Genomic DNA, 19,074 nt, shown 5'->3' with positions numbered 1-19,074 from the left:
AGATGAAAATGAGCTATAAGCTAACTCTGGTTCAGTCCATCAATGGTAGCATTTATGTTTAACTGTACATGGTCCCAGTAAATAAATAAGACATAACATCTGATAAACCTAAGATGCATTGCACACATAAATAACATGTTTATGCCACTGATCAGACTCTAAAAAAGCAGTAATGACTCCCACATGACAGGCTTTTATCTTCCAAACATCGCAGTTAGGAAGATATTATGTAGTTTATGTCTTAATGTCCTATTTATTAGACAGATCTTAATGTAAAAGTAAAAGCTGTTTCATGGTGTCATTAATTTGCCCTGCCTCTGTGCCATAAGTTAGCCAGGAACATAAAAAAGGTTTTATTGCAGTAGTCCGATTCTCTTTAAGTGGTTGTTATGTTAAATGGACCATCAAAAATGCTTTTTATTTTTTTGTAAAACTCTTCCAGAAATGAGGATTTTATTAATGAAAGCAAATATCTTCATGACAAACTAACCTAAACCCTTATTTTGTTAATAGTCAGTGTAACAACAAACTGCATGTTTAAAAAAAAAAAAAGAACAAACTTTTCCTCAAACATTTTGATTTGTACTGCTTTTTAATGTGTTTTTTTTTTCCATCAGAAATAGTAAAAGCCATACAATGTAGCAAACCAAAAATGACAAAGCTCTATACAGGCATAGTAGCTCATTCACACACATTCTACAGTCCAGACTGATCTGTCAAAGTGGGCAGACGCCACCGGGGTTTCCATCTTTCGGCAAACAAATGGCTAACATTAGGTTTGAAGGTGATGAAGTCCCCTTTTTCTCGACAAGCATCGTGTAGGCAAAAAAAATATAGATTCTTATGTCTCATAAGCCAAGTCAAGACACTGAAACGTGACAGTCATCATAGGAAAAACAAAACTGGATTACTACCTATGGGCGTCGTTCTTGAAAAGAGTGGACTGAGTAAGATTTGCAGATACTGTGTAAAGATTACAGTCAGCAGCGTTAAGGTAACGACTTGAGCATGCAGGCTTCTGTTAATAAATAATGGAACACTCTAGTCAGATATAAAAAGCCCTGTAAGTGCTGTATTTTTTCTTTTTTTTTTTTTTTTAATTTTTGAAGAAGTACATTTGAGTCAATGTAGGCCCTCAAACTAACCCTTATTTAATCAGTTTACATCATTCTGCCAACTGATCCTACTGTAAGGTATCAGGAAAAAAAAAAGGAACCAGTTGTAATCTGTATTACTCGATCCTTGAATGGGACTTTTTTTTAAAAAAATGCAAAAGCAAGACTAAACATTAAAATTAAAGATCTTTAAGTTATTTTTCTCTGTGATCAAATTATTTTAACTCAAACATTTACCCTTTGACGTGCCATGATCACAGCTAAAACACTGTATTAGAATAAAAAGTGGCTCTTGTTGTAATGATCTTTCTACACCACATGAGGGCAGCAGCTACTGACTGAACTGGTTTTGCTCTTGACAAGTTTCAGACCCCCTCTGCTGCCACCGCACACACGCAAAAATGACATGAAATGGGGTCTGTCAGCTTTTCATTTGTACAAACACACTGATAATACTTTGACATTTTAAGTGCTAAACTTGGACAATGTATTTTCTAGGCAGGTTTAAGTTAATAAAACAATTGTGTTGGCGTCACTTTAGAATAACTCCAATTTGGACTTTTATAACAACAATCTTTCATACAAAATATTTCCCCTCTTTTAAAAAAAAAAAAAAAAAAAAACACAAATAGCCTCCCCAAGAAGCTTCTTTGATGCTGAAAACAAGAATGTTAACAAAAGGAAGTAATGCTGTGAAAAAAAAAAACATTCAAAAAACAACAGTGATACACTTTTAAATGCACACACTTTACACCTTATATATGTCAACGCACTTGACTTTAGCCAAAATAAAAAGCATTCTTTTCTTCTCGTTTTTCAGTAATCATGATGTATACTTTATAATACATGTATACAAGATAACATAGAGCAACAAAGCAAAAAAATAAATATCTTAAGTCACTGTTTGGAAGTTTTATATATATCTATATATGTATATTTATATGTATAGCTTACTTTTGGGTAGGGTGTGAGTGTTATAACAGTTTTGGCCGGCTGACGCAAAGAGCTGCTTTCTATTGACAGAAACTTTCGATGCAGAAAAACTGAAGAGCGGTAGAATCGGACCAAGACTTTTCTATAAAGATCGTCCTCACAAAACAACGTCCGGCCCTTCAGTAATGAGGGAAATAGTGCGGCTATGTGCTGTGAACAGAGACTGGTGGCAGATAGGAAGCTAATCCTCTACTTTGCTTGTCTGACAGACCTTAGTGTGGATGTAATGACTCGATTACCTTCTCGGTAATGCTTTTCTGTGTTCACACGGAGACAGCAAATCTGGTTTAGCTGATATTGTCGGACTGTAGCTGCACTTTAACATCCGTCGCATGTTTATCGACACTACTACATCAAACAGGGAAGGACCTGTGGAATTTTGCAGAACATCCTTATTTCCAAGTTCGGCTATTTGCATATTTAAGACGGCCTGGATGAATTTTATGTTCTTCTTTTTCTTAAAAAGCTCTGCATTACAAAAGAAAGTCAGGCACCAAATGTCATCTAGAACAGTCCTACTCATAAAGCAATCTAGAGTATTTACACAGACCTCGCCGGCTGCAAAAAATGTCCAAAAACATTGTTTGCAAGATGGCTACGGTGCAAAAATTGACCTACAGTATCAGTACATACAGAAAAGAAACAGTTCGGTATTTTTTGATTAAGCAGCCATATTTGTTTTACAAAAGAATACTTCCGACCCTCTGACAGTGGCACACTATTCACGCCCTGACTACTTTTTTAAAATCTTTGGTTGACCAGTCAAAAGCCTGATAGATTTACAATCCACCTTTACATCACACAACTTGACTTCTTCTTTTAAAAAAATAAAAAATAAACAATTGCTTAAAAATAACATTTGCACACACAATGTCATTCCCCCCTTTTTGCTGTTCATGTGTTACCCCTCCGTGGAGATCGAAACCGCCTCCCGTCCTATTGTCACACAGAGCCACGCCCCATCCTGCACTTCCTCTGGTCCATTCTGTCCGTCCAAGAAGAAAAGCACATGCATGCAAGCCACACACACACACACAACACTTTTTCTTTCTGTCTTGTTCTCTTTCATTTGCTTACATACACAAACACACACACACACACACACACACACACACACGCACACACGCTTGCTTAAATGTAAAAGAGCAGGAAAAAATAAGGTGAGGTGTAAAACCAAAATGCTAAATTGTCCAAAGCAGAAAGGAAGTGTCTGTGGTTTAAAAGGAAAGAAAATAACCAAAGGCATTTAAAAAAGCGCCAGGGTTTGCTGACAGCTCTCATCGTTTCTGCGAGCCAATCATCTTCAAGACGAAGTTGACGATGGCGCTGGCGGGCTGGTCAGCGTCCAGCTCAGCGAAGAGGTGGCTGATGTTGTCGGTTGTGCTTCCCTGCTTTCGTGCCACAAACCCAAACAACCTGGAAAGATAAAGGTAGAGATGGTTGTAAGATAAAGTTGGAGTTATTCTATATTCTTATTATTGTCAACAAATTCTATTAAAAGACTTTCACATTTGACAAAATCAAATGAAGAAATTTCATCCATAGAAGTTTTACTTACTTAGCTGTGCCTCCCTCAGGTTTGCTCCATCTGTGAAGATTTCATGAAATTTTTATGTCAATTTTAACATTTTAACACTGAAAAATACAAGCAAACTGTGGACTTGCTTCAATATTTTCAGGTGTGAGTGAAGATAGTCATTTACTATCATTTCTTAACCTATATATATGCATAATAAGCAACAACAAGTATGATAATAGTATGTATAACAGATGTTTGGACCTTCCTTTGACTGTTAAACATCAATTATCTTGCACCTGAGTAGGTTAAAACAAACAACTGGTGCTATTTTAAATGATGATTATAACGTCTCTGTACTCACTTTCTGTCCTGAGGGTCAATATCGCAGAACGTGACGGTGTTGCAAGGGTAGTGGCGTCGGAAGAAAAGCCTGTAAAAGACGCAAACCAAGATAAGATTATAGAAACATCAAAATACATCAATAAAAAGACATTTTGACGTTCATCTATGTATGTAGAGGCAGATGATACTGTGTGGAGCTGGGTGGTGTTAGCACAGGAACCAGCGAGGCAGAAATGGTGCAGAAAGCAACTTAGGGTAACTTAACTGGTAACAGTGAGAGGTGTTACTAATGCCACTCTACTTGTGATGCAGGTTTTGAAGTATGGGTTAAATATATATATGATATTTTTATATATACAGTACTGTGCAAAAGTTTTAGGTACTTTAGATGTTTAGTATCTTATCCATAATGCATCCATAAGAGATCAGTCCCAAATTTATTCTGCAGCATGACAACGACCCCAAACGTAGAGCCAGAGTCATAAAGATCTATCTTCAGCTACAAGGAGAACAAGGAGTCCTGCAACAGATGGTCTGGCCCCCACAGAGCTCTGTTCTCAACATCATGGAGTCAGTCTGGGATTAACATGAAGAGACAGAAAGCAGCTGAGACGCCAAAATCCACAGAAGAAGTGTGGCAACTTCTCCAAGATGCAGGAACAACCGACCTGCCAAGTACCTTGAAAAACTGTGTATCGAGGAGATCTGCTGCTGTTTTAAAGGCAAAGCGTCCTCATACCAAATATTGATCTGATTTCGTTTTCTTCTGTTTATTGCACTTTGTAAAGAGTCAATTGATGAAGAAAAACTTGCTATGGCGTTATTTTTTAAAGCATTTCCACTTTACTTTTAGTGCCTAAAACTTTTGCACAATACCCAAACAAAACTGGGCTCTTGATTGAAATACTTGAGTAAATAAAAAGACCCTAATCCCTTAATCCTGTGTTAGCAGTTATTTATTGCTTTTGACTGTGTGCGGTGACACATGTTGATACTTGCTCCTCAAAACCAAATATATTTCTCAAGACATGTTCAAAGCTCTCTACAAACACGTCTGCATCAACATCTCCAGATGTCGTGCAATGTTTGTCTTGTGAGACATCAATAAAACAATCTCCAGACGTCGTTAAGCACTGAGCAGGCAGCATCCGTACTTACTTCCTCTGGTTGTCAGTCAGTGTGATGCCTTGCGAAGACACCTTGAAGTGCACAACGGTGGCAGTAAGTGAAGAAGCGGCAGCCAGTGTCTCAGATATGGCCTTGGCGATAGCCTGAGGGCCCGTCAGGGACTCCATCTCCACTGAGTTGATGTAGAGCACGTTGCATGCTGGGAAGAGAGCAGACGTCCCGGTCAGATAACTAAAGAAACATAAATTTCACTCCTTCTGTGAGCACAAAGAACTGTACATGTTGTATTGTTTCCAAAATGAATCCTGTAGCATGTTATTAATGACTGTTAAAGTAAACATTACTGCCTGTTCATGCATACATTTCAATGTCTTCTCATTAGAGAGCATGCTTTCTGGAACAAAGCCGGGGTTTAAATCCATCCAAATCATTCCACATACAACATTCTTGCCTGTTGTTATTGACGAGAAGCGGGACACTGATGTTAAGAGACAAAATCTAAAGACATCTCTAAAGGAATTCATGTCCATAGGTCCGTTTGTTTTTATCTTCATTTGTGCAAGTACCAACACATACAGACAGACAAGAAAAACGCATAGGATGCACATTCCAGATGTAGGTTTCCGAATAAAAGTTCACAGGGTTTACCATGGGAATCAGCAGGGGCCCTCTGCACTGGGATAACAAGGACGTCATGTTGTCAGTCAAGTGAATTGGATGATTCAGGACATCAATAGTACTTATGTCCTAGAATCTCAAAGCTGTATCGGCTGTATTTGAATCTCTAAATGTGAGACTGGTATAAGTTTAGAGGGCTGCTTTTAAAAGTGTGAGTGAGTCTATGTTTTTACCTGCTCCTTGTTTCAGTCGCTCAGCCAGTGGATTTGTTGTCGCCACCTCTGGCACCTCCTCAATGAGATCTACATAAAACAAACAACATAATGCTTTAATTTCAGTTTTCATTTAGTTGCACTGGTGTATGTTCACAATCTCCATCACTAAAAGTCAGCACACGCCTATGTCTATGTTAAGGGTTGCATAGGTTCCAATCTCTCCACTGATTATTATCACACTCTTATTATTATATTTACCTGTAATAAAGAAAACAATGGTAATATGTTATAAATCATAACTAGCACTAAAACAGATGAAAATGCCTGGAGCAAAATTAAGTTAAAATGTGGGGCAACTAAGTAATATTCTGAACATAAAATGTTTAAAAATGCAACTAAGTATTATTTTCATTATCGATTAATCTGCCAATTATTCTCTTGATCAATCGGTTGTGTTTATTTCTCAATCAGAATCTCCTGAAGCCCGATGTGACGTCTTCAAAATCACTTGTTTTGTCAGACAAACAGTTTAAAAGCAAAGACTAGTCCATTTACTCTCCCATAACTTGAAGAAAGCGGCAAATTATAATGGAGACGCTGTAACTAGAAAATGTTTTGCTTTAAAAAGTTACTTCAACAATTAATTGTTTATCAAAATAGTTGCAAATTAATTTTCTGTTGATTAATCATTTCAGCTCTAAACCTGATGCACTCCTTATGAATGTTAAGGCAACTGAGTGCTGCTGGAGAAATCACTGATTGAGGACTGAACATATTAATGTTGGTCAGACACACAAACACACTGTAGATACACCTGACACCACTCACACAAGTTCTCACGGTCTGACATGTTGACATTGATCACAGTAAGCAAATGCTGAACTTGTGTAAAAGGCTTTCAGTTTAAATAGAGCTTTCATCTGTAGAAATTCCATTAACATAATGTGATTTCTGAGAAACAACAAGGAAACAGTTAAAATGCAAAAAAAATCTTCAGTGAGGACACACGCTGCACAGACCTGTGGTAGGGATGAGTAGTTTGCAGGGCAGGGCCAGTGGTGTGATGGCATGTTGGTAGACCAACGCAGAAAGACAGCCTGCCAAACAAACACAAGAAACAATCACAAACAGACATTTATTCATCTTGAACATTTCTTGAATTTCATTCTTTGGAATCCACATTTTGTAGAGAGTGAGCTCCTCAGTGTCCTCAGTTGTAGTTTTTACCTCTTTTCACCAGTGTCAGAAATATTTCACATGAATCTCAGTGTTATTATTAAAACGGTCAGTATGGCTTTAGAGATCTGCTACTTTTTTTGTGATAATAGTGTATTTAAGGAAATAATGTTTAAGTGGTGTGTTGTGGCAATAATTTGGCAAACGTCTGGTTGAATCAACACCAAACACTTTCAAAATAAAATAATTCAAGGTTTTCAAAATAAAGCCAAAATGCATAGGAAAAATAACCAAATACTGGACATTTTTATCAGTTATTGGTTGTATTTGTTGTGATGAGTAACAACTGAGTAAACCTACAGAACAAGTAAATACAATATTCTACATGCATTTTTGTAAAAAATACTATAACATATACTATTATTTATATCTTCTATTTTATTGTACTCTTTCCTATACAAAGTCATATCATTAATTGTTTAATTATGACGCCCATCACCTATTATTCATCCTCTGAGATTAATGGATTTGGTTAAACGTGTTTTGTGGATGATAAAAAAAAACTATTAGTAATATAGAGAAAACTCATCATCCTTCTTATAATCAGCAACTACACACAGTAAAAAGAGAGATGAGTTGAAGATGGAAGAAGAAGAAAGAAGAGGCTAGACAAAAAGTTTACAAAAGTCAGCTTGCCCCATTTTGTATTTGGCAGAAGAGCTCCGTCTCTCTCAGTACATACACACAAACACACACTCGCACAGACACACACACACACGTCATACAGCTTTGTAATTAGTAGGGAGAACATGAGTTAGATCATTTCAGTCAATACTATAATTACAGTCGGATTAAATGTTACAGGAATTGGAAGAAACAAAGGCAGGAGAGGAGCAGCGTACTGATTTGTAAATAAAGGTCTACGAAACACACTCATGTTTGACTTTTCCTCCAAACTCTTAATGGTTTTACTAAACTGTCAGTTCGCGTGTGAGAATGTGTTTCAGGGAGGAGAGAGGGCAGCAGGTGTCTTCACTAACCAAAGTAAGGCTCGTTGGGACAACCCTTCAGTTTCACTCCTTTAGGGCTGCTCTCAATCAGGAAGTGCCTCACCAGCTCATTGGTGATGTCACCTGCAACACAAGAGAGGGAGAGGGGTGAGTAATTCTAGGTCATACTCAGCTGATTAGCACGTAGACATCACCTCATATCTTTGGTATTAGCAGTAAATCAGTCTCCACCTTGACAAATACACAAAACAACTGAGTAGCCGGAATAAATACCTGTTGCATTTGTAACTGCCATGAAATAATCATATCACCCACCATCCTGTCCCTTACCTTTCTTGCTCTGATGCACTGATGGCGGAGGAGAGGCTACCTTCATAGCCAAGCCGTAAGCCCCCCTGAACGAATGACTGTCCCGAATAACGAAGGCTCCGGGCTCCCTGTCTCTCAGCAGGCCGATCGCTGTAACACAGTGGACATTCAGTTATTTCCTGTTATCACAACATTAGTATTCTGGGAACTGATAAACTACGCGACTGATGGATAATGTAGATGGTCTGCTCCTTTCCATTTTTAGCCTTGCTATCAGCGAGGCTCTAGCGATGTCAGACACCAAACCAAAGTGAAACCACTTTGGTCCAGACTGAAATATCTCTACAACTATTGTATGTACTATTGCCATTGAAATGTAATGCATGCATTCATGTCCCCCCTCAGGATGAATTGTAAAAACTCAACAGACTTTTCATCTAGTGCCATCATCAGGCCATTTAATTGAGTCCAATACTTAGTTTGTGACCAAATACCTGCAAAGCTAAAGCCTTTCCCATCAGCCTCAGCTGTAATTTGTGTTATAAACTGGTTAACAAATGTTGGCATGATAACATGCTAAACTAAGATGGCAAACATGGCAAACATTATACTTGCTAAACAAAACATCATGTTAGCATTGTCATTGTGAGCATGTTGGCTGATGTTCGCAATTAGTTCATGTCTTTTTATTTAGGTATTTGTAAGGGATCATGTCCAATATTCTACATAAATATTACTATTTGATGTATTGTATTAGAGTTAGCTTAGAGCTAATTTACATCTCCAGGCCTTTAGCAGGTCACAATTTAAACATACACTCAGTAACATCCAATATAAACAAACAGGAAGAGACACATGATACTAAATTATGCACAGCAGTACATTACTTGTGAGTAGATGTGACAAGATGTGTATGTTAGGGAAATCAAAAAGAGGAGAAGGCATGTGAAATGTGACTTATTTCACTGCACGGACTGAATTTGGATAACAAGAGTTAGATGTCAGAGATGGTAAGCATATTAAAAGATCAAGGTGAACTAAAGAAAAATTGGAGCAAAAAGTGAAAAAGTAAAGATTAACTGAGATTAAGGTGAAACAGGTCCTGACCCTTTGTTTAAAAAATTGCTGTCATTCTGTATTTCATTAAATCTACAACTTTTAACACGACTTTGCTTCAGACACTTCATTGTTCAAAGAGAAGAGCTTCAGATCCATTACTTCACTATTTAGTTCAATGCCTCAGTCTGTCCACATGAGACAGTTTAAGGAAGGACGATGGATGAGATGAGCAATACATGCAGATGTTTCCTAATTCGTTACATATGGTGTGGCTTTCCTTTTGGGAGTGGATGGCACTAAGTACAAACACTGAGTGCATGTGTGTGTGTGTGTGCATGCATGTGTGCATGTGTGATGTCATTGCAGTAGAGCATGTGCTTGTGTTTAACATGATATAATCCAATATGGACTGTGAGCCAATGCAGATGGGGCAGCCAATAGCCACTGACCTCATAACCAAAACACATAACCAAACACACAAGTACAGAAATATTTTTGTGTGTACATGTATATTGTGCAGGTTCCTATAAGCATATTCATTATTGTGTATGTGTGTACATGCATTTATCAAACGTGATGAAGGTCCCTTGGCGTCAGTGTGGGAAATTCAAAACCATGACTTCAAATTCAACAAAAGCATTAAAGTTGAATCACAAGAGTTTAATCATTCCAGCCAAATGTTCAATGCTTCATAGGAATACTCAGTCAAAAACAACAGTGACCCAGTTTCAAACTTTTCAAATCACAACTTTCAATTAAGAAGTAAGTAGTTAGTTAGTTTTGCCTAAATATTGCTTAACACAGAGCTTCTGCTTGTCCCTAGCAAGGTTATTTGTTTATTTCTGTTGCTCGCAACCAAGGTAATCAAGCATAAAGTTGCAAGCTACAAACTTTGAGATTGACTTTGGGTTGAGACTTTGATTTTCAAAATATACATCTCTGGTGGACTATTCCTTTAATAGAATTGTGTAAACATTATGCCACACAGTGAAAAAAACAATCCTCATGTTTGTAGGATCCTACCTTGCTCCCTGGAAATATCTGGCTTGTACCAGTATTTAGACGTGTCTTGGACAAACTTGACATTCAGCCTGCTCTCAGGACTTCCATCTGCGATGAAACAAAATTCATTTTAACATCACATAAAATTACATCAGTGTGAATGACAAGCAATGTATGTGTCTTGTCGAAAAACCTACCAACCAACGATCAGCAGTACAGAACATTAATAGACCATACACGTCATTTAAGATAACACCCAAAAGCTTGAATATAGACTCATTATGTTCTTTTACTGCTGATTGGAGGGAGGCGTATTGTGTATTGGTATTTACATTTGGTCAAATCATGTAAAACATGGAAAAAGCCAGCACTCCAAAACCCTGCAGGAAACCAGAAAACTCTAATTTCATAAACTATTCTTGCCTGTTTTGCTTGTACTGGTACCCTCCAGTATTGTGATTGTGAGCATAGCATGGTTTTGGTTAAGGCGAAGCATAAAATTTCTGAATGTACATATCAAATGGCATCAACATCCTTTGGAAAAATATTTTGTTTAGAAATGGCAATGGAAAGAGAGAAAATCGAGAGAAAACTGGTAAACTGAGTTGGAAAATTGTGAGGGACCATCAAATTCTGGCAATAAGAATCCAGCAAGAATCCAAAATGCCATAATAAAGTTACAATAAAGTAAATCCCTGAACAAGAAAAGGCTTGTCGGTCTCTGCCACCATATTAGACGGCGTCCTATGTACATAGAATAGATAGTACAAGCAGAGAGATGGCTGCCAACACACTGGGCTGTAAGCCACTCTACAGCTATAGAGCCCCCTCAGCATCTGGATTGGGGTGTTTCAGAAAGGTAGAGAAACAAACAGAGAAGGAAATCTGTTATCATGTAACTCCAGAGAATGTATGTACTTACCAGGCATGTTGAACCTGGAGAAGTCGGAGAGGGTGTGGAAGTAGCCAGGAGTGGGTCCTCCACTTGCTGGGGACATTATCTTCCCGTTCAATGAACCATATGACAGCGCTCCATTTGGTCTATCACCACTTGACATGCGCCTTTTCTCGGGAAGCTGGGGCTGAAAACTGGGGGCTGGACTACCCTGCCGGAACCCTACGCCCATCCCCATCGTCCCCCCATCCTGGTAGCCTGCAGGCGAGATGGGAAAAGAAGGTGTTGGTGGTCCCTGGTAGCCCGAAGAGCTGCTCTGTCTGGACAGGTTCCCATGCCTCTCATCTGGGGTGGTGTAACCGCTGTGCATGGGGTGACGGTCCAAACTGGGACTTCTCTGGGACATCTGTGAAACAGATGGGTGGCGACCCAACACTGGACTTCCTTGGGGATGTGTGATAGGTGGTTGTCGGTTGAGCACAGGGCTGCTCTGCAAGGGCTGGCCCAGGGACGGCTGTCTGCTGAGGACTGGGCTTCGCTGAGACCCCTGTCCCAAAGCGGTCTGTCTGCTAAGGACCGGGCTGCTCTGAGCTCCCTGAGACAGACGGTGACCGAGGATGGGACTGCCGCTGATACCTGGCATACCCACCTCAAAGCCATTAGCTGGTGGTATTTGCTGGCCCATGGGGGGACCATCCTGACAAACAGTAGGGCGCTGCTGGAGGACGGGGTTGTGTGTGGGACCGAGGATGTTCGTCCGGTACTGTGCATGGGGACCTCCATGGCTGAGCGTAGTCTGGGACAGTTCTGAGGTGGGCAGGCTAGAATCTGAGGCCACATAGCCCCCCAGTACGGCGTTGGGACCAAGATAGGACAGTGTAGGTGTAGTAGTGCCAAGTGAGGAAGAAGCTGGAGAGCTGGAATCCAGGTAGGAAGAAGGGGGGGTATTCAGGGTTTGATATGAGGGGGTAGGAGTGGGGTAGGCACTTTCTGTAGCCTGGGAGCGGAAGCCCGAATCAGTAGTGGGTTGGGACGGAGTGCTAACGCTGCTCTCTGCTAAGGGGCGATCACTGGAAGAGAATCGAGAAACATGTGTTAACCATCTGAAGGTTTTGTGCAAAGTTTTCCTTTTGAAGAAATTGAAGAGTACACAGATCAAACAGTTTGATTGGATGCATGATTTTGCAGACTAAAAAGCAATTTAAAAAGCCATCTATGGCTCCAAAAGACAACTCTTTCTACTTTAAACATATTCTCTAATTTCTTTATGGTTAATTCTTCGGATGTGGCTTTGGACTGAAAAGTAAAAACACATTCTGTTTCTTACTCACCCCTGTGAGCTCAGGATGGGACTGCTGCTGGACAAAGGTGGGTTCAGGGCATGGGAGGAGGGACTTGGACTTCTCTGCTGACCTGTAGTCTCTCCCGGTGGGCTAAGACTCCGAGGTGACGAGGACGGCTCTCCGACTGCCGCTGCCGACCTTGCAATAGACTCCACATAGCTTCTTGGTGCTGCGTATGAGAGAGGGGGTTTTTTCTATGAGCCACACATTTACAACAGCTGTATGTTGTGTGTGTGATAATCCAGTGGTTTCCAATGCGTATTACATGATGGGGTGTCTCATCATAGTCAATACGGGTGATACAACACAAAAAAAAGGAATGAAAACCGTGAAAATAGGTGTCTTCAAACAAGAGTGGCACAAATGCTGCTGTGGGAGTGGTTGTGACTTTTCAACAAGTGGAAATGGTTTCACCACAAACGATATGTAGGTGGACTAAGACTAAATAACAGTCGAATGAAGTTAAAAAACATGAATGTTGATGATGATCTGTGGCGTTACAGCATCACTCTTACCTTCCTCTCCCTCACTGCTCTCATCATCTGTGAGGCATCATGTGAGATAATCCAGAGAAACAGAGGATTGTAAAAGAACAGAGGTACAGCAAGGGAGTTGGAAAGTTTTTTTTTTCTGTGCTATATATTTTTTTTAATTTGGTGTTCATAGTGTGTGTTTATGAAAGGGGACGTCAAAAAGAACTCATAGTACTAGAAGTTAGGCGTTCCCATGTAGCCTTCAACAGCAAACACAGAGAGTGTGTATTTTGGGAAAGGGTAAAGGTCGAGATGCTTAACATGTTGTTTTGGTACACTAGCTGCTAGGAATAAGGGTTTAAAGATTAAGCCAACTCAAATGCCTGATCTGTTATTTTAAGCATAAAAATGTCATTGCATTTTTGTGTTTTTCAGCTTTTCTTACTTCAAAGTATAAGCTTGTTTTACATCTGTTTTACAAACAAAACCTTCAACAGCATCTGAAAATAATAACAACTTGGATTTAGTTCTTGCCTCATCATCATTTCCATATTTGAGTTTCCACAGAGACTACCAAAGGTTGTAATTCTAATAAAAGGAATGTTACAACCAACCTGAGCCGGTTTGATTGAGGAGGATTTCTGCCGGATTGTGGGGTTTCAAACCCAGGGCTGACAGTGGAGTCTTGGCGAGACCAGGAGGGGACCGACCTGAAGAAAAATAGACAGTTACCAGCTGACAACATCATACATCACAGCAATCTTGACAGCTGCTACCTGTTCTTTGCTCCCTAGGCACAAACATATTCTCCGTACTCGCAGAATACAAATGTTTCTATAAAATCAGTGACACATTCTGACAGTTATTTATCATCATTTTGACAAAAAAAAGTAAGAAGTAAAGGAGAGACTTGTGCCACAGTGTATAAAACCTTCAATTTCATATCAATTTAATTTCCACATGGTCTGTTTTTCTGTGTTTTTCAATAGTGATCTACTGTAGTCGATATGAAGTTGACTGCTAATACTAACAGGTAAAAAGCTGTCAAGGCAAGAAACAGTGACACAGGAGCAACATTTTCAGAAGGCGTGTCCATTCCTCATGCTCTGATGGAGGAGCAAAACATGCGCGTGAACTTCTGGCTGTGACACCACCTCACTCTACCATCAGCAGAATAAGGCGTGTGTCATCAAAGCAGAGCTGGGTCAAACTGAACTCATCAAAGGGTACTTAGCTCCCTGGGAGCTTGTCATGTTACAGGAAAATGACATTTTGATCCCTCAGTTGTTTTATAGACTCTATAGCTTTTATTAGTTTTACATTCTTTATATTTTTAGCAATGCTAACGCCACTGTATTCATTTTAATGATGTGTTGCCACTACTGCCTATGAAAAAAGCAGGAACTTTGACACAGTCTCTGCTACGATAACACCGGAGGGAAAGATGAGGAGTAGAGGGTTTTACCACAAGAGCCTTAGTGATTCATATTTAGACGTATATTACTATAATCATTGTAACTGTGAATGTGTTTTATTCCAGGTAACGCTTTCCACTACATAAATCTCTGTTCCACCTGTTGTCTTCCTTTACAGTGCCAACCACTCCTTTCTTTCCTCTCCAGCATAAACACAAATAATTATGTGGAAGGAAAAAAAAAAACTCTTGTGATAACAAACGCATACTGCTAGCACAAAAGGACAAGACATAAATGGCAGGGTAATCAAGGCTGTCAGGGTGGCAGGCAGAGTGCTGGCTGTGGTGAAATAAGGCAGGAACAAAAATCCAAATACAAATGACAACAGCAACACAGAGAGCAGCAGCAGCTGAAAACATGGAAGTTTGAAATAACTGCATGTCTTTGTGCTTCACGTATATGGTTGAATGGATGTGTGCATGTGTTGAGACTTCATTTTTAACTTCATATTCCCCATTTTGCATTATATGTCATTCCTATTATATTAGCAAAAAACTTGCATTGATCGTTAACTATAAAAAGTGAACTACTGGGTATGAGGTGTGTGTGTTTTATCCTTTATCATGTCCATTTTGTTGCTAGTGCTGCTCTCGTGTTGCTCTCATGCCAAAGCGGTGCAGGACTGTGATAAGTAACAGCTAAAGGGTCACTCGAGCAGAGAGAAGGGACAAGGACAGGGTAGGGAGGGGAAGGGGGATCAATATGGCTGACTTCGTGGGACAGTGGAACTCCGGAAGAGAGACATGCATCGCCCACTTACCAAAGAATCCAAATCAATTCTTTGTACTTGCAGCCTAGATGCCCCACAGTTAATCATGGATGGGGTGTGTAGGGCAGCCTAAGTGGACACTTGGGGAATGTGATTTGTAGACACTCCTCAAATGACAGTATAATGGGAAATAAATCCGGTGTCACGTGCACTGATCAATTAACTAACCATGCACCTTGAACGAGTTTTGCCAGAAACTGCAAAACTGTTTTTCAGTTAACTGATGACACCTGTTTTACTACGTTTTGTGCTCATGTGAGAGACAGAACATCAAGATTTGTGGTCCGTTAAGACCTTAAAAACACAAACAATGAAGGAAACAAACTAACCTGCAACAGTTTTATCTTGACAATTTGTTCAACATACTTATATCTCAGAAAATGCTTCTGCTCCGTGTCAGTGTGTATTCAATGTTCCCACTTTGAGGATAAGGAGGGACGTTATACTACAGAGCGTATGTTTTTATGACTAACTTTTATGGATATGCCCTGGGGGAGATAGGCAAGAGGACTAGATGAGGTAATTGGTAGACTTGGCAAATGACGTGTTACCTAATACATAACTCTTGTGTAACTCAGTGTGGGGTGTATATGAGACTGAGAGGGGTGGGGGTGGGAAAAAATTGGGAGATGAGGATGTGTATATTTATCCTCAATTGTATGTATGTCGGTTGATCTATTTATCTACAGTATATCTTTTCTGTTTTCTGGCCTTGTAGAATAATAGTTTTTTCTTGTCAACTCATGTCTGAATGGGAAAGACAGAAGAACATGACATGTGACCAAGCAGCAGGCCAGATTTGAATTCTGGACATCACTTTTACACCAGACTGACTTGGCCTTTAGCTGTCTTTCTTTCCCTTCTTTTTTTTTTTTTTTTGCATTTTGCGTCTTGTGAATGATGACTACAGACATTCTTGAGAGAAAAGATAGATTCAGTCTTCACGAGACGTGGCCACTCAGGCATTTTAATGAGCCAATACAAGGCCAGAAGGCTGCAACTTCCCACTCGTACACTGGACATTGGATAGGCAGCCCATTTACAATCTGAATGAAAATGGGATGAGGTAATAGTGGGAATATTTTTTTCACTCCTTGGAATATGTGGTACCAAATGGAGTGCATAAAGAGAGAAATTCAGTCAAAATAAAGTACTTTGAGTGACTAAAAACATGATGAAAACTCTTTTTCACCTCATGGGTTTGAAAGACTTTTGCTACAGTGGGTTTTCATCAGTATCACAAGTTTATCTACATTTCTTTTGTTCCACTTAAAGTAAGAAACCAGAAAGTAACCACTGCTGGGATAAATATTAGCATTCAAGAATGAAATGTTAAGTGAAACTACTTAAATATATTATGATCTTCTGTGGACTGTTGTTTAGTTCTTTAGACAGTTGCAACCATTTATGTACATACATAAATCAATCACGTTTCCTATCTCATTAAAAAAAATACTCTCACCACCAGAAACATCTGGACGGCATTTCAAGAAGCGAGCTAGCCCTTTAAAATTTATATCAATATGTGGTTGTAATGTTTGGAGTAACTTTTTGTTTCCAAGGATAACCTGCCATACTGCATGAGGACACAAGTCTTAGACGAATCTCAAAAATAAGAATAATTCTCTGTTGTCAAATACAACCCTCAGTTAGGATCTCTTCATCATCTTGAGTATCTAACTATGCCTGAGCTCCACAGTGCCTTCTGTCAGCCAGAGGGGAAACTTACACAGGTTGAAGTAAGGGGTTTGCGGCGAGATGGGGAATGCAGGGGTTTGGGGAAACACCTCACCACCAACTGTGGGTGTAGGACCAGTGGGCCCACTATCCATCTCCTCGAAAGCCTCCCGGTAGCTGTGCATGTGTTTCTGGAGAGGGGAACAATGAGATGAAAAAACACACACTGATGCAGCAGAAAGAGCAAAAACAGAGCACAAGCATAAAAAACACACATACACACATATATACACCATATTCATGTTCCCAAATGTACGCTTTCTACCTCCTTGGGTCGTCCTCCAGGGTTCAACGCTATGGTGTTGACAAACTCTGGAGAAACACAGCGAATGGGGGAGCGAACCGGGGCATCAGGAGAGGAACCATCATCAGGACCGTTCTGGTATTGGCCATCACTGGTGATGCGACGACGAGGCAGAGTTGCAGGCTCATCCGAGGACATCGCACGGGCCTGGACACCTGAGATGACGTGCAAGCGAGCGTTAAAATTCAGTAAGGGCTGGTCAAAGATGCTCCAGCAAATTCCATCACTGTCACCAGAGATTAATGGTTGTCAGCCATTGTGAATGCTCACTGCACAGGTCATCGTGTGCATTTGACAGACAATCAAACACTGCAAAGCATTTGCAGGAGGCTGTGGTTGTTCAAACTTTCAAATTTAACATGCACACACACATGAGGTTAATGCAGGGTTAACTGCTGATCAAACTGCAGCCCAAAAACAAATCCTCAAATTTTTAATGCAGCTTCTCCGTGAATGATATCCTCATCCAAACACGCCACACAAACTCTTGCAAGAGGTTCAAATTTTGGAGAAAATAAAAACTGACCTTGGAAACATAAAGTGAAGTTGTAAACTATAATATGCAACTATTTTTTGGAATACGGGGAGAAATATGTTCTCTCGCACGCATTATCAAGACTTGCTGATACAGACACTGGTGGAAACCGTATTTTAGTTATCTAATGCGTCAGTGTGGCTGATTCTGGCTAAACCTCAAAGCAACCAGTAAGCTCATTTTAGTTAATCTGGTTTGAACTGGGAGAGTCAGAGAGAGGGAGAGAAAGCTACCAGCGTTAAACAAACAGGATTTGAGTTAAGAGTTTTAAGCTAATATGCAATGCCATTGACTGGTGTTTCTAAGAGCAGCTCTGCCAGTGTGAAACATTATCACTGGCTACCCCGCGCTTTGGCACAAGATGAATGTTAATGGGAGAAAAAAGGGGAAAATACAATAGGTTTAAGTAACAAGCGCGAAACATTGGGGATTATGAATTATGTGTGTTTACCCAAAGTATTAGTTTCCTTGATGTTTGTCAACTGTCACTGTAACACATGCATGGATAATATGGAGTTTTTGTGATCAAACAATCATAACTCAAGATCTACAGTATCTTTTTCGGAGCTTTCAACTGTATCTCATTGATTTTATCAGTGAAATAGAGTTTGGTTGATGGACGTGGAGATCTCCCGTCTTATTAGGTTTAAAAATCTTCCTGTTGTACTACTACTACTACAACAACAACAATAACAGCAGTTCTTCTACTTAGTAATAATCTCACAGACAAACTGAAAACAAACCCCTGATAGGCAACTTTAAAAATGTATGCGTTTGTCAGTCGATGCTAACAGACATTTACATACATGGAAAAACACACAAGACCCTATGAACCTGACTGTTATGGAAACAGTGAAAGTATTAATATTCCCTTCACTTAGCTTCACTTTAAAGTGAGGGAGAAAATCCTGGCCAAGTGTCTGTGGGGCTCATTTAGAGATAGTAGCTGGGAAAATTTCAGAGTTAAATAGTTGGGAATAAAGTTAGCTGCCATTCCTGTGTAAGGAAAAACTCAGAGGTCTTAAAATAGATTTTCTATATGTTTTCGCCATCAAAA

At 39.7% G+C, this 19,074-nt stretch overlaps 1 protein-coding gene across 14 annotated transcripts in view; it reads right to left on the bottom strand.

Moving 5' to 3' along the window:
- Nucleotides 1-573: 573 nt before the first annotated feature.
- Nucleotides 574-19,074, bottom strand: part of tns1b (tensin 1b) — a 174,565-nt gene continuing 156,064 nt past the window's right edge. For 11 of the 14 annotated variants that reach the window (XM_067603009.1, XM_067603013.1, XM_067603005.1 and 8 more), the window contains 15 exons: nucleotides 17,444-17,637; nucleotides 17,171-17,309; nucleotides 13,812-13,907; nucleotides 12,713-12,893; nucleotides 11,409-12,451; nucleotides 10,508-10,594; nucleotides 8,447-8,575; nucleotides 8,147-8,239; nucleotides 6,950-7,027; nucleotides 5,949-6,017; nucleotides 5,746-5,772; nucleotides 5,128-5,296; nucleotides 3,989-4,057; nucleotides 3,667-3,696; nucleotides 574-3,524 (listed from right to left, as the gene is read on the bottom strand). In XM_067603009.1, the coding sequence (XP_067459110.1) occupies nucleotides 3,386-3,524; nucleotides 3,667-3,696; nucleotides 3,989-4,057; nucleotides 5,128-5,296; nucleotides 5,746-5,772; nucleotides 5,949-6,017; nucleotides 6,950-7,027; nucleotides 8,147-8,239; nucleotides 8,447-8,575; nucleotides 10,508-10,594; nucleotides 11,409-12,451; nucleotides 12,713-12,893; nucleotides 13,812-13,907; nucleotides 17,171-17,309; nucleotides 17,444-17,637 (2,543 nt within the window). In that variant the 3' untranslated portion in view covers nucleotides 574-3,385. The remainder of the gene's footprint in view (nucleotides 3,525-3,666; nucleotides 3,697-3,988; nucleotides 4,058-5,127; nucleotides 5,297-5,745; nucleotides 5,773-5,948; nucleotides 6,018-6,949; nucleotides 7,028-8,146; nucleotides 8,240-8,446; nucleotides 8,576-10,507; nucleotides 10,595-11,408; nucleotides 12,452-12,712; nucleotides 12,894-13,811; nucleotides 13,908-17,170; nucleotides 17,310-17,443; nucleotides 17,638-19,074) is intronic. The other 3 variants (XM_067603008.1, XM_067603017.1, XM_067603007.1) reach the window with 3 other exon arrangements.

This window comes from Thunnus thynnus, chromosome 11 (genome assembly GCF_963924715.1).
Source record: "Thunnus thynnus chromosome 11, fThuThy2.1, whole genome shotgun sequence".
Classification (NCBI taxonomy): domain Eukaryota; kingdom Metazoa; phylum Chordata; class Actinopteri; order Scombriformes; family Scombridae; genus Thunnus; species Thunnus thynnus.
The sequence above is the reverse complement of the archived record's forward strand: the minus strand, read 5'-3'. Positions and strand labels throughout refer to the sequence as shown.